At 40.2% G+C, this 16729-nt stretch overlaps 1 protein-coding gene across 1 annotated transcript in view; it reads left to right on the top strand.

The window, feature by feature from the left end:
• Positions 1-16729, top strand: part of LOC117524259 (F-box only protein 47-like) — a 41974-nt gene that overhangs the window by 12718 nt on the left and 12527 nt on the right. The window contains exons 7-9 of the mRNA XM_034186029.1: positions 11808-11957; positions 12075-12217; positions 12559-12718. Coding sequence (XP_034041920.1) covers positions 11808-11957; positions 12075-12217; positions 12559-12718 — 453 coding nt within the window. The remainder of the gene's footprint in view (positions 1-11807; positions 11958-12074; positions 12218-12558; positions 12719-16729) is intronic.

Here is a 16729-nt window from a genome sequence, read left to right as displayed (position 1 = left end):
AATGGTTTTTTTTTTCATCATCTTTTTTCATCTTTTTTTTCATCAAACTACTAGTTAGAAGCAAGACATTATGGGATGAGCCTGAGCGATGAGTCTGTATGTGTGTATGTAATGGAATAGTGAAACAGGAGTTGTGAGTGTAAAAATAATTTATTGTCATAAAGTGATGGATTATTAATCATCATTCTATATGTATTCAGATCAAAAAGTGAAATGAGGCGTCTGCTGCTGACTATGCAATTATAATGTGTTTTAGAATCAGAATCAGCTTTATTGTCATTGCACAGCAAATCGGCACACAAAATTTGCTTGTGCCTCCTCAAAAACAATGCCCACCCTCACACATAACTTACCCACACACATACTTCAGTAAATATTAAGAACATCAGGAGATTTTTTTTGGGGGGGGGGGGTGACATGGGGGTGGCATGTCTGTTCAGTTCTGTAATGGCTTGAGGAAAGAAGATGTTTTTTAGCCTTGTGGTGTGGGCTTTGAAGGCCCGATAATGCCTGCCAGATGGAAGCAAAGAGAAAAGGTGGTGTGAGTGGTGTGTTCCGTCCTGCAGGCTAAATGTTGGTTGGGCTAAATGGTTCTATAATTGAAATTATGGTTTTAAAGATTGTGATTTTCAGATTTCAATCAGGCTTTAATTTGCACTACAAACTGTATTTCCTCTTATAATGTGTTCTTGTGTGATCAGATGAATCACTGAAAAGTCCCTTTGTGTTTTGCTCCACTCATTGCCCAGTGTTAGACAAGAATATCTTCTGTCACAGCTTGAGTGGAAAACAAACGTTGGAGGACTTGCATGGAGTTTGACATTATAACAGTTACTGCTGGTGAAAATATTTTAGTGCAGCCGTTGAACAATGAAACCTTTTAGAGTGCACCAGGGTGCAGAGCAGAACAAGAGCTGAGAAGCACAGACATGACATGAAACATTAGAATGGTCACGCAACAGGATGAAACTGTGTTAATCTGTCCCGTTGTGTAGGGCTGGATAATATACACACACATTTATATGGCAATGTGGGATTGTATGACAAGATGACAAGCTTTGAACATTTATGCCCTATATGGACACATTTAACAGCTTAATACACAGCAGAAATAAACACAAGAACAAGATGTGCTGGTTTTTGCTTGCAAAACCACTTCGTCCTGCAAAGTCTTGCTTTAACTACTGGTGCCAGTAGTAAGCCTTCCTTTACACAGGACGGTGGCAGTTCTGAGTCTGTCATTTGGCTTAATTGCCCAATTCTTAGAGGTGACAGGAAAACACCTTTCTCTGTAACCGCTTCAATGGCCCTTGTGCGAGTTTTTCTGACATGGAGTTTGTGCACTACGAATGACGTCACATTTACACGGAGATCTGCCACTTTTTTTTACATATATGCTGGTTTTTGAGCAGTTTGCCATCATATTTCCTCACTGTTTGTGTGCACTGAGAGAGAGAGAGAGAGAGAGCAGACAAAACAAGATAAATATTAAAGGGTTAATTTTTTTCATGCTTGTCAGTAGGATTTAGGAATGTCCCGATCGGGAAATCAGGCCCGATCACGTGGTTTCAGACTTGATCAAAATTGGATGTTGCATCCCGATCAGGAATCCGATATAGATTTTATCCTCATTATTTTGATCAGCGCTATTTCAGGCTCATTATTGCAGATTAATGGGCCTTTCACACGTCGGAAGCGTCAGAGGCGTGAGACGCGTTGCTTTTTAGAGGCGAAGCGTCGCTTTAGCTCGGCTTTTGACGCCACACTTCTGACGGGAGCGTGCATTGCCGCTTGTCGGCAGGCTGACGCGGTCAAAGTTCAACCCAATCTTTTTTTTTAATTGAACAAAAGAAAAAAAGTTCAACGGACATTTTTGCACACGCGTGCGGCTGAAACCGATTCCAGAGGAGAAAAGGGAACCAGAGTTGCGCAGTGAATTTGGGAAGAGGAGATGGAATTGTAACCCGGACAGAGGTGGGGGGAGTTATGCGCACAAGTTTCTTTCACAGAACTGCTGTTTGTGTGTTTACGCGCACAGCCTTATGCCTCGATGGAATGACAAGAGGATGATGGACACTTTTCCACCGAAACTCTTGCTCAGTCATCCTTCCGTGCGCAGCAGGACCTGGTGCTGACCAACTCCTCAGGACAACGATCTGTCATCTGATTAGCAAAAAGAAAATAAAAAAAATTGTCCTGTGATCGTTTGTCTGCAAAACGGAGCGAGAGATGGTGTGCGCACAAGCGACATGCGCACTCATCACATTTAGGAGTGCGTCTTAAAGAGCTTCCATCTTCATTCAAGTTCACTGCGCTGCTCTGAACTTGTTGAACACTGATAAAGCATCAGACGGACACTGAGGACTGTCAGGACGCAAATGTAAGTTGCTTTTTTTTTCCTTTTATTTTTCAAGTTGACTTTTGAACTTTGACGCTCTGAGCTGTGACGTAGCTTCGCGCTGTCCAATAGGAACGACGCGTCGGGCCAAAACACGGAAGACTTGTGGCAGAAACCACTGATCTGTACAAATGGTAAATGGACTGCATTTATATAGCGCTTTTCCATCTGCATCAGACGCTCAGAGCGCTTTACAATTATGCCTCACATTCACCCCGATGTCAGGGTGCTGCCATACAAGGCGCTCACTACACACCGGGAGCAACTAGGGGATTAAAGACCTTGACCAAGGGCCCTTAGTGATTTTCCAGTCAGGCGGGGATTTGAACCACAGATCAGTGCAGAAACCATGTGTCTGAAGAAAAATCCTTGGAAATGTTTTTTGTTGTTGTTTGTTACCTCAAAATTTCTGATTACTGTTTAAAAAAAGTTAGAACACTTGTATTTAAAATAGCTAAATCAATAAATGGTTCTTTAGAAACCTTTCATCTATAAATTAAAACCACCTGTTATTTCAGATGAGATAATTTCTTGTTTAACATACGGAACCTTGGACATTTATTTTTAGATAAATAAAATAACATGGAAATTTGTACATTTTTTAAATCTGGTAGATTATTACTTGATTGTTCAAGATACCTCAAGGAGAAGTGCACTTTTTAAGTGATAAATAATAAAATAAGGTGATTAAAATGAAATTATTATATATTTAGCATTTGTTCATTGTTCATCCAGTTTTTTAATGTATCAGATCGGGACTCGGTATCGGCAGATACTCAAAATCAGATGACTCGGAATCAGATTGGGGCCAAAAAACCTGATCGGGACATCCCTAGTAGGATTTATCTTGTGTGCATGTCTGCAGAAAAGTGACATCACTCGAAAATAACACATTTCGCTAGACTTTCTATGGCTGGAAGGCAATTGACGGGCATAAAAAATAAAAACCGATTAAAAAAAAAAACATTGCAGGGACTGAATAAAAGTCACATGACTGTTGTCCTTTTCAGAAAACTCACTTTTTTCTTCTTTTGACCGGAGCTCCACACGGAGCTCTGTGAGTGAATCTCTGGATTGTACAATTCATGGAAAAAAGGACAAAACTGTGAGGAGTCGAACAATGAACTTAATGTACCTACTTGTATATTTAAACTTTCCACGTGAGGTGTTTTCATGCAGGTGCAGTTAGACGCACGGCAGTGGGGAAAAATAGACCACACACAAAATCCAGATTGAACGTGCACCTACAGAAACCTGGAAATAGGATTCATTTAATATTTAGCTCGTTTTGTCTTTTATGGTGACAGTTTTTTTTACTTAGTGCTACAGGTTGTCATAATAACAGTAATTGGGGTTCAGATTACTTGTTGGAGGTGTCTGACGTAATACACTTTCGGTGACAGACGTGCTACATGATTGACATTGGAGCTTTCAAAAGCCCAGAATGAACCATCAGCTGCAGGAAAAGTAGAAAACAAATCTCTCAGCCTGAGCTCTGCTCAGATTTGAACGCAGACAAAAGTGTCTGATTAAGTTTGCGAATATCAACTGACAAGGAAGTCATTTTGTGCTTTATAATAGTGCTTTATAGGGTTGGGTGGGAACCGGTCCTTTTCAGGTATCGTTAAGAAATTATTTGATCCACTTACATCAATAGCCTTTTGCTTAATCGGAATCGGATCGATAAGCGGAATCGATAATGGTATCGATATCGATAAAATCTCATCAATACCTATCCCTAGTGCTTTATAAAAGGAACTTTATTCATAAAAATGACAGCACAGAGTCCTGATCATTGTGCCAGTTGGCTGTGATATTGAAATCAAATCAAATCAATTTTATTTATATAGTGCCAAATCACAACAAACAGTTGCCCCAAGGCGCTTTATATTGCAAAGCAAAAGCCATACAATAATTACGGAAAAACCCCAACGGTCAAAACGACCCCCTGTGAGCAAGCACTTGGCGACAGTGGGAAGGAAAAACTCCCTTTTAACAGGAAGAAACCTCCAGCAGAACCAGGCTCAGGGAGGGGCAGTCTTCTGCTGGGACTGGTTGGGGCTGAGGGAGAGAACCAGGAAAAAGACATGCTGTGGAGGGGAGCAGAGATCAATCACTAATGATTAAATGCAGAGTGGTGCATACAGAGCAAAAAGAGAAAGAAATACTCAGTGCATCATGGGAACCCCCCAGCAGTCTAAGTCTATACCAGCATAACTAAGGGATGGTTCAGGGTCACCTGATCCAGCCCTAACTATAAGCTTTAGCAAAAAGGAAAGTTTTAAGCCTAATCTTAAAAGTAGAGAGGGTGTCTGTCTCCCTGATCCGAATTGGGAGCTGGTTCCACAGGAGAGGAGCCTGAAAGCTGAAGGCTCTGCCTCCCATTCTACTCTTAAAAACCCTAGGAACTACAAGTAAGCCTGCAGTCTGAGAGCGAAGCACTCTATTGGGGTGATATGGTACTATGAGGTCCCTAAGATAAGATGGGACCTGATTATTCAAAACCTTATAAGTAAGAAGAAGAATTTTAAATTCTATTCTAGAATTAACAGGAAGCCAATGAAGAGAGGCCAATATGGGTGAAATATGCGCTCTCCTTCTAGTCCCCGTCAGTACTCTAGCTGCAGCATTTTGAATTAACTGAAGGCTTTTCAGGGAACTTTTAGGACAATCTGATAATAATGAATTACAGTAGTCCAGCCTAGAGGAAATAAATGCATGAATTAGTTTTTCAGCATCACTCTGAGACAAGACCTTTCTAATTTTAGAGATATTGCGCAAATGCAAAAAAGCAGTCCTACATATTTGCTTAATATGCGCATTGAAGGACATATCCTGACCAAAAATTACTCCAAGATTTCTCACAGTATTACTAGAGGTCAGGGTAATGCCATCCAGAGTAAGGATCTGGTTAGACACCATGTTTCTAAGATTTGTGTGGCCAAGTACAATAACTTCAGTTTTATCTGAGTTTAAAAGCAGGAAATTAGAGGTCATCCATGTCTTCATGTCTGTAAGACAATCCTGCAGTTTAGCTAATTGGTGTGTGTCCTCTGGCTTCATGGATAGATAAAGCTGGGTATCATCTGTGTAACGATGAAAATTTAAGCAGTGCTGTCTAATAATACTGCCTAAGGGAAGCATGTATAAAGTGAATAAAATTGGTCCTAGCACAGAACCTTGTGGAACTCCATAATTAACCTTAGTGTGTGAAGAAGATTCCCCATTTACATGAACAAATTGTAATCTATTAGATAAATATGATTCAAACCACCGCAGTGCAGTGCCTTTAATACCTATGGCATGCTCTAATCTCTGTAATAAAATTTTATGGTCAACAGTATCAAAAGCAGCACTGAGGTCTAACAGGGCAAGCACAGAGATGAGTCCACTGCCTGAGGCCAAAAGAAGATCATTTGTAACCTTCACTAATGCTGTTTCTGTACTATGATGAATTCTAAAACCTGACTAAAACTCTTCAAATAGACCAGGGGTGGGCATCGAGGGCCGAGATACTGCAGGTTTTCCATGCAACCATTCACCTCAGCAGGTGGGTTGCTGATGAGCTTCTCCTCTGAACATAAACACCTGGTTGTCAATTAAATCACCTGCTGAGACACCTGATCATTAATGAAATCACCTGCTGAGGTGACTGGTTGCACGGAAAACCTGCAGTGTCTCGGCCCTTTATGGCAGGTGATTGCCCACCCCTGAAATAGACCATTCCTCTGCAGATGATCAGTTAGCTGTTTTACAACTACCCTTTCAAGAATTTTTGAGAGAAAAGGAAGGTTGGAGATTGGCCTATAATTAGCTAAGATAGCTGGGTCAAGTGATGGCTTTTTAAGTAATGGTTTAATTACTGCCACCTTAAAAGCCTGTGGTACATAGCCAACTAATAAAGATAGATTGATCATATTTAAGATCGAAGCATTAGTTAATGGTAGGGCTTCCTTGAGCAGCCTGGTAGGAATGGGGTCTAATAGACATGTTGATGGTTTGGAGGAAGTAACTAATGAAAATAACGCAGACAGAACAATCAGAGAGAAAGAGTCTAACCAAATACCGGCATCACTGAAAGCAGCCAAAGATAACGACATGTCTTTGGGATGGTTATGAGTAATTTTTTCTCTAATAGTTAAAATTTTATTAGCAAAGAAAGTCATGAAGTCATTACTAGTTAAAGTTAAAGGAATACTCAGCTCAATAGAGCTCTGACTCTTTGTCAGCCTGGCTACAGTGCTGAAAAGAAACCTGGGGTTGTTCTTATTTTCTTCAATTAGTGATGAGTAGTAAGATGTCCTAGCTTTATGGAGGGCTTCTTTTTTATAGAGCAACAGACTCTTTTTCCAGGCTAAGTGAAGATCTTCTAAATTAGTGAGATGCCATTTCCTCTCCAACTTACGGGTTATCTGCTTTAAGCTGCGAGTTTGTGAGATATACCACAGAGTCAGGCACTTCTGATTTAAGGCTCTCTTTTTCAGAGGAGCTACAGCATCCACAGTTGTCCTCAATGAGGAAGTAAAACTATTGACGAGATAATCTATCTCACTCACAGAGTTTAGGTAGCTACTCTGCCCTGTGTTGGTATATGGCATTGGAGAACATAAAGAAGGAATCATATCCTTAAACCTAGTTACAGCGTTTTCTGAAAGACTTCTACTGTAATGAAACTTATTCCCCACTGCTGGGTAGTCCATCAGAGTAAATGTAAATGTTATTAAGAAATGATCAGACAGAAGGGGGTTTTCAGGGAATACTGTTAAGTCTTCAATTTACATACCATAAGTCAGAACAAGATCTAAGGTATGATTAAAGTGGTGGGTGGACTCATTTACATTTTGAGCAAAGCCAATCGAGTCTAACAATAGATTAAATGCAGTGTTGAGGCTGTCATTCTCAGCATCTGTGTGGATGTTAAAATCGCCCACTATAATTATCTTATCTGAGCTAAGCACTAAGTCAGACAAAAGGTCCGAAAATTCACAGAGAAACTCACAGTAACGACCAGGTGGACGATAGATAACAAATAAAACTGTTTTTTGGGACTTCCAATTTGGATGGACAAGACTAAGAGTCAAGCTTTCAAATGAATTAAAGCTCTGTCTGGGTTTTTGATTAATTAATAAGCTGGAGTGGAAGATTGCTGCTAATCCTCCCCCTCGGCCCGTGCTACGAGCATTCTGACAGTTAGTGTGACTTGGGGGTGTTGACTCATTTAAACTAACATATTCATCCTGCTGTAACCAGGTTTCTGTAAGGCAGAATAAATCAATATGTTGATCAATTATTATATCATTTACTAACAGGGACTTAGAAGAGAGAGACCTAATGTTTAATAAACCACATTTAACTGTTTTAGTCTGTGGTGCAGTTGAAGGTGCTATATTATTTTTTCTTTTTGAATTTTTATGCTTAAATAGATTTTTGCTGGTTATTGGTGGTCTGGGAGCAGGCACCGTCTCTACGGGGATAGGGTAATGAGGGGATGGCAGGGGGAGAGAAGCTGCAGAGAGGTGTGTAAGACTACAACTCTGCTTTGAAATGATATTGCTCTTTTTTTTCTGAGTTCATGTCCAAACTCACATCACTTCGGTCACGTGTCAGTGGAGGATCTGCTGTTGTTGTGCCAATCGAGCAGTCAAGGGATGGTCTGTGAGGGGTTGTTGCATGGCCCGTGTGGTATTTGTGTGCCTTCTGGGCTTGGCGATTCTCCTGCAGAAGTCAGGTGTAGCTTCATACTTGACAGTAACCATTGCGATGATGGCGGTTTGTGAGAGGATACCGAGCAGACCTTGTAAGGTCCTGGCGGCAGCTGAGTGTCTCTTTGGCTACATGTGGCATTCGACATGATTTCATTGGTGAATAAAAAGTCTGTGGGAAATAGAGCCTTTTCCTATTGTGCCCCGGTCCTGTGGAATGATCTCCCTGTGCTCGTGAGGCAGTCAGACTCTGTGCAGACTTTTAAGTCAAGTCTGAAGATGCATTTGTTTTCTATTTTATATGATTAATATGTTGTTTACTATTCTTTTATCCTTTTATTTTCACCTTTTAAACTTTATATCATGCTTTTAACCTTTTGATCATGCTCTTTGATTTTTTTTAATTTAATTTGTTTTGTTTTGTTTTTTTGAGTTGTTTTATGTGAAGCGCCTTGAGACAACACTGTCATGATTTGGCGCTCTATAAGTTTAATTACTGAATTGAATTGAATTGAACTGTACAAGGACCATTGGACAGACCCGTCCCTGTGTAAAGGGGAGTTGAATAAAGCCCTAGAAACAGGAGAAACAGATTGGAACCAGTGAGGGGCACAAAATTAACTGTGAAAGTGATCTTGTGTCCTCTAAAGCTGGGAAAATTGTTGACAAAAAAGCTTATCTAACCAAGGGTCACAGCAGTAAAGAGGTTTATGAACAGAGATGGGCAAAACTTTACAGCACTGAAGTCATATCACAAACTAATTCTTGAAACAAATTCTTGAACCACAGTTCAATGTAAAACCCTATGGCTGAATAATTTTTAAGAAAAATAATAAAAATCCTGTGATTGCAATTGTACTTAATTCTTAATTAATTAAGAATTAATTAATTAATTCTTAATCCCAAAGACGTATCATTATCTTTGGCTGCTTTCAGTGATGCCGGTATTTGGTTAGACTCTTTCTCTCTGATTGTTCTGTCTGAGTTATTTTCATTAGTTACTTCATCCAAACCATCAACATGTCTATTAGACCCCATTCCTACCAGGCTGCTCAAGGAAGCCCTACCATTATTTAATGCTTCGATCTTAAATATGATCAATGTATCTTTATTAGTTGGCTATGTACCACAGGCTTTTAAGGTGGCAGTAATTAAACCATTACTTAAAAAGGCATCACTTGACCCAGCTATCTTAGCTAATTATAGGCCAATCTCCAACCTTCCTTTTCTCTCAAAAATTCTTGAAAGGGTAGTTGTAAAACAGCTAACTGATCATCTGCAGAGGAATGGTCTATTTGAAGAGTTTCAGTCAGGTTTTAGAATTCATCATAGTACAGAAACAGCATTAGTGAAGGTTACAAATGATCTTCTTATAGCCTCAGACAGTGGACTCATCTCTGTGCTTGTTCTGTTAGACCTCAGTGCTGCTTTCGATACTGTTGACCATAAAATTTTATTACAGAGATTAGAGCATGCCATAGGTATTAAAGGCACTGCGCTGCGGTGGTTTGAATCATATTTATCTAATAGATTACAATTTGTTCATGTAAATGGGGAATCTTCTTCACAGACTAAGGTTAATTATGGAGTTCCACAAGGTTCTGTGCTAGGACCAATTTTATTCACTTTATACATGCTTCCCTTAGGCAGTATTATTAGACAGCATTGCTTAAATTTTCATTGTTATGCAGATGATACCCAGCTTTATCTATCCATGAAGCCAGAGGACACACACCAATTAGCTAAACTGCAGGAATGTCTTACAGACATAAAGACATGGATGACCTCTAATTTCCTGCTTTTAAACTCAGATAAAACTGAAGTTATTGTACTTGGCCCCACAAATCTTAGAAACATGGTGTCTAACCAGATCCTTACTCTGGATGGCATTACCCTGACCTCTAGTAATACTGTGAGAAATCTTGGAGTCATTTTTGATCAGGATATGTCATTCAAAGCGCATATTAAAGAAATATGTAGGACTGCTTTTTTGCATTTACGCAATATCTCTAAAATTAGAAAGGTCTTGTCTCAGAGTGATGCTGAAAAACTAATTCATGCATTTATTTCCTCTAGGCTGGACTATTGTAATTCATTATTATCAGGTTGTCCTAAAAGTTCCCTGAAAAGCCTTCAGTTAATTCAAAATGCTGCAGCTAGAGTACTAACGGGGACTAGAAGGAGAGAGCATATCTCACCCATATTGGCCTCTCTTCATTGGCTTCCTGTTAATTCTAGAATAGAATTTAAAATTCTTCTTCTTACTTATAAGGTTTTGAATAATCATGTCCCATCTTATCTTAGGGACCTCGTAGTACCATATCACCCCAATAGAGCGCTTCGCTCTCAGACTGCAGGCTTACTTGTAGTTCCTAGGGTTTGTAAGAGTAGAATGGGAGGCAGAGCCTTCAGCTTTCAGGCTCCTCTCCTGTGGAACCAGCTCCCAATTCGGATCAGGGAGACAGACACCCTCTCTACTTTTAAGATTAGGCTTAAAACTTTCCTTTTTGCTAAAGCTTATAGTTAGGGCTGGATCAGGTGACCCTGAGCCATCCCTTAGTTATGCTGCTATAGACTTAGACTGCTGGGGGGTTCCCATGATGCACTGAGTGTTTCTTTCTCGTTTTGCTCTGTATGCACCACTCTGCATTTAATCATTAGTGATTGATCTCTGCTCCCCTCCACAGCATGTCTATTTCCTGGTTCTCTCCCTCAGCCCCAACCAGTCCCAGCAGAAGACTGCCCCTCCCTGAGCCTGGTTCTGCTGGAGGTTTCTTCCTGTTAAAAGGGAGTTTTTCCTTCCCACTGTAGCCAAGTGCTTGCTCACAGGGGGTCATTTTGACTGTTGGGGTTTTACGTAATTATTGTATGGCCTTGCCTTACAATATAAAGCGCCTTGGGGCAACTGTTTGTTGTGATTTGGTGCTATATAAATAAAATTGATTGATTGATTAATTAATTTTAAATGTAAATTCAGTGAGATATTCATTTGCTACATTTTGGACAACAAGATTCTGAATTTTTACTGGTCCAAAGTCTTGTGGCAATGTCACATTTCTGTCATCGATTGTTTTCTGTAAATTTAAAGGTCAGGTTTTGCTCCTGTGCTGCTGCGCATCTATTGCTTCTGACAGATGCAAATAAAAGAAAATAATTATGGGTAATGTAAACACAGGGAGGCTTTTTGACATGCTGACTTGCACCACACAACTCATTAAGTTCTTGTCATCTCTGCTGCATGACAGACTTCTGCCATGACAAAATCAGGGCTGTGAAAACTCTGCGGATCCACGGAATTCCGTGGATTTCATCATGGGGAGATGTCCTGCATTCTTTATTACATTCTGATGTGCAGCACAGCACAGCTGTAAGAGCTCAGCTAAGACGTATGGCATGACAGTCATGTCAATAATGTCTGAAAGGAAATGCTTTTGACAAAAACTACAGATTTTGTTTATTTCTATTTATGTCCAGAGATCAAGGATCCAGTGACCAATTTCATATTTATTTACTTTAAGACTCAATAAAATGTTGACATAGAAAACCTGTAAAGCCTACTTTTAATAGACAGAAAATTTACAAGCGGTATCAATAAGGGAATCGATACGGAATCGACTCGATAAGCGGAATCGATAATGTTATCGATATCGATAAAATCCTATCAATACCCATCTCTATATGTGAGTGAGATGCTGTCCTCCCTGCAGGCACTCTGGGCTGGCAGCAGCTAGTGGCGAGAGGGCAGCCTGAAGAGGCTCTGTGTGAACTGGCTGAGGCCATCGTCCTGCTGTTCAGCAAACTAGACGTCAAAGGCTGGACCGCTGACTCGATGGTAGCAGTCCTGGAGGAGCTGACTGGTACTTTCCTGCATTGGTTTTCAAATAATTTCACACTGTGGATTCACACCTGGAAATAGACATAGTAAAACCCCAGTTAATGTAGCTGATTATCCTCCTCTGTCTCGCATTCCCCAGTCCTTCCCTGGCAGTGGCATGTGGAGAATGTGGCTCGTCTCTTGGTGATGTGTGGCAGCAATTTTTGCTACACCATCTTGGTCAGCAAGGCAATCAACGGAAGACTCACTGAGATCTCAACACTCATTGTCTACATCACACTGGTGAGAAAACTTAAGTACTGCTTATTTTACAAGTATTATTTTTAAAATCACTGTTAAAATTTCCCTGGTCTACTGATGACATTGTATGCTGAAAGGACCTCATTTTTGGATTATTACTTGTATTGCTGCCTAATGGGGAGGCACAGCTGTTTTTGTCACGTATCAGCATCATTCTTTAAATATGGCAAATTCAGCCTGGATGCTAATAATTAGGAAGAAAAATAATTTAGATTTAAGCAGTTGACACAGTGTTTGTAGTTGTTCCTCACAGCCAGATTATATTATTTTGCATTTCACTTGTTTTAAGTTTCTTGGCTGATTTGGGCAGTTTTATGTTTTAGGTATGTGAGAAGGATGGCTACAGCATGAACTGGGTGGTGCACCTCGTACAAAAGATCTGCCAAATTTTCAGCACAGCTGATGAAAAGCTCAACTTCATAAAACACCTGGAGAACATGTTCTCGGAGGTCATCAGGGGGTTTTATGAGCTTTTAATAGCAAGTAAGTTGAATTTCTGTGGGTCATTAATTTTTTTATTTTTATTTACTTCATTTCTCTGAGTTTTGCTTTCACACCAAATTCATTTAGGTCACATTCACACCTTTCCTGTTTGGTCAGTTTCAACTGGACCACTTTCCAATTCTTCAGATAGTGTGGTTCATTCAAGGTGTGGTGAATGCTCATTTAAACTCTGTCTGGTTCTGAGTGGACCATGGTACAGTTCACTTGTGGTGAGAACACAAACTAGACCAGCTGTTTGACCCAAATGTAAATTCCAAACTATATAACTATTAGTGATGCCGGAAGTGATGGGCACAGTTCCGCTAATCCGCTAACCATCGAAGATAATGTTTTCATTATCGGATTAGCTTCTCAGATAACTTTGAAAACCATCATCGGATCAATTATCTTCCAATAAGTTTTGGTCTGATAATTTTTAGACCGCTAACATTTTTGCAGACATACAGTAGCTTTTTGTAGTAGATGCACAGTTCTATCCTCTACAAACAGAGAAGAGCTGGTTCTAGAAGAAACCGCTCTATCCTGTGCAGGCAAAGGAGAACTGGTCATAGAAAAGAAAAAAGTTCATTTCTTTTGACCCCATACTAATACGCTGGCAATATCACCCAAGTCATCCAGAGGCATACAGTTTTAACTTATGGTTAAAATTTTAACCAAACTAATTTTGGACAAGTTACTAGCATTCCAAGAATGCATCATTGGCAGAAAAAGGAAAATATGTACATATAGTTACCTTTTTCTTGATCTCATATTTTGATGAAAATGATGGTTGATCTGAGGTTTTATTATTACATATACAATTTTCTAAGCAGACTTATTTGGATGTCTTATTTTGGTATTATATATTGGGTTATAGTGCCAGTGAAAAATTGGTAAGTATCACAGTATACAACTTTTTTTGCAGTCAGAGATACACTTTTTTATTTAGAAAAATCACTGAGAAAAAGTGATTTTTCTAATTAAGAATTGTGTGTCCAGAATTCCCCAGAATGCACCAAAATGCACCATTTTTAAAAAACGTCTGGGTGGGGGGGCAACATGCCACCGGACCCCCTTAGTACACTTCGTGCGCGCCTGTATTGTGCGGCTTCGCCGCATAAACCGTCCACAGTCAAAATTTTTTCTCACCAGCACCCATGTATATTGTGCCTAAAACTCTCGTGAATATATTCTCTGGGTTTATAGACGTTGTTATTGTGTTTGTTTTATGTAATAATGCCAGGAGAAGCACAGGTTGCAAGTCTGTTAAATTGTGATTTATGCCGTGTAATATAACCGGCGTCAAAATGCATAGAACACTGCCATCTACTGGCAACCGGTTATATCACAGTGTTGTCGACCGCAGGATTTTAAAATTATCTGTAGGATTTGAAAACCTAACAGGCCACACACGTGGAGATAAAAAAAAAAAAAAAATCATAGATCTGACAGGTTTGGTTGTACAGTGTGTGTTGTGTAGCCACACGGTAAAAACAACACACACGAACAGATTTCACACACGAACAGGTCAAACACTTCGCTTTCTGATTGGCTGCATGTCACATTTAGCTCCTCACCTCCTTCTTAACACACCACACATGGCAGGAATATCTGATAAGATTATATTTAGCGTCATCACGATTGTCGGGGCGTCCTTAAGATTGTCGGAAGGGGAAGATCGGGTCCGATATCGGCCTAATTATCTTGCCATGTGAACCAGGCTTGATGTCATGACGCCTCACGGAGCGACTGACTGATCTGTTATAACACTGCACCGAGCTGCTAACCGATCGGATGTTATGACACCTCACGAAGTGACTGATTGATCTGTTATAACACCGCACCAAGCCGCTAACCGATTGGATGTTATGACGCCTCACGGAGCGACTGATTGATCTGTTATAACACTGCACAGAGCGACTGATTGCTCTGTTATAACACCGCACCGAGCTGCTAACCGATTGGATGTTATGACGCCTCACGAAGTGACTGATCTGTTATAACACTGCACAGAGCGACTGATTGCTCTGTTATAACACCGCACCAAGCCGCTAACCGATCAGATGTTATGACGCCTCACGAAGTGACTGATTGATCTGTTATAACACTGCACAGAGCGACTGATTGCTCTGTTATAACACCGCACCAAGCTGCTAACCGATCGGATGTTATGACGCCTCATGAAGAGACTGATTGATCTGTTATAACACTGCACAAAGCGACTGATTGATCTGTTATAACACCACAGCAAGCTGCTAACCGATCGGATGTTATAACACTGCACGAAGCGACTGATTGATCTGTTATAACACCACAGCAAGCTGCTAACCGATCGGATGTTATGACACCTCATGAAGCGACTGATTGATCTGTTATAACACTGCACGGAGTCACTGATTTATCTGTTATAACACCGCACCAAGCCGCTAACCGATCGGATGTTATGACACCTCACGGAACAACTGAGTAATCTGTTATAACACCGCACGGAGCGACTGATTGATCTGTTATAACACCGCACCGAGCCGTTAACCGATCGGATGCTATGACGCCTCATGGATCGACTGATTGACCTGTTATAACACCGCACCGAGCCGCTAACCGATGGGATGTTATGATGCCTCACGGAGCAACTGATTGATGCGTTATGACACTGCACCGAACATGTTTTCACTATTATTTGATTTCATTGTGCGACTGACATCATTATTCAAGCATTCAAATGGCGATTCCTATCACCACACAATTCCAACCACACACAAGAAAGTTTTTTGACAGTTCTTGTTATTGAAAGAAACCTTGTCTCTATCTCTAACTGGATAGAGTTGTGATGTCATCACGTGTACGCTTAGCCGTTGTCTAGCGGGATCTTGACAATTTCTTTCTTTTTTTATACAAATGAGAAAAATGACATATTTTATAAAAGCACATTTATTTGTAAACACCAACACATTACATTGATTCACTTGTGTTGGTTTTTACATTGAATGAATAAATCAACCAATCAGTATGAGCGGAGGCTTAGTTTACCCATAATCCCTTTAATGTGTTAATGTACAAATATTCAGAATTAGTGCATTATTTATTCTATCTGGAATAATTTTATTTATAAAGCAAAACCATAATTCAAACCTGCTTTCCATTTCAAGACCTCTGCCTCATCGCTAGACCACCGTATCCTGTCGAGGTAAATGATGCTTCCCTACAGCAGGGGGCAGAGTGCACAAAGCAGAAGCACTGGCTTATTGGCTCATTGGCTGTTTGGGTTTGTGATTGCCATTGGTTCTATTAGAAGATTTGGCGGTGTTTAAAATCCCAAATCAGCTTCTTAGTAGCTGAGAGCGTTGGGAGGCAAAATTGAAAGTTATCGGTTATCTGTAGTTTCCGATAAGTTTTTAGGCAGTTTATTGGTTTACCATTAAAAAAGATAAAAAGATAGATTTCAGTTAGCTGATTACCAGTTATAGTTATCGAAGCTAACTTTTTAGTTAGCTGTGCCCACCACTGGATGCCTGTAATGCATTACTTAGTAACTTAGTTACTTAGTAATGCATTACTGTAATCTCACTGTTTTTTTTTTCAGTAACAAGTAATGTAACGCGTTAATCTTTCCAAATCAGTAATCAGATTGAAGTTACTTCTCCAAGTCACTGTCCGTTACTATTATTTTTGCATTGAAGGTTGATTGTGTTATGTGTCGACGCAGGTTGAGGAGCGGACCTGCGTCAGACGGAACCCAGCGCTAAAAATAACCAGAAAGCGGTTCCAATAACAAAAACAATTTCTTTATTTCACCCGCTGGTGCATAATAAAGTGTAAATCTAAAATAGCGTCCTTCTGGTGGAGTGAAGGCTGGCACGCTCTCCAGCGCCCAAAAGGATCGAAGCCCGGCGCTTCTGGACTCACTATTACCGCCAAACACCCCCCAGGTGGACACGACAAACCGACTCTCTGCGAAGGATAGAAGAGGTGAGGTAAGTCAGCAGTTACAACTAATATCCTTCAAAAGAC

Source organism: Thalassophryne amazonica, chromosome 14 (genome assembly GCF_902500255.1).
Source record: "Thalassophryne amazonica chromosome 14, fThaAma1.1, whole genome shotgun sequence".
NCBI classification, from domain to species: domain Eukaryota; kingdom Metazoa; phylum Chordata; class Actinopteri; order Batrachoidiformes; family Batrachoididae; genus Thalassophryne; species Thalassophryne amazonica.
This window is presented reverse-complemented; position numbering and strand designations above follow the sequence as displayed.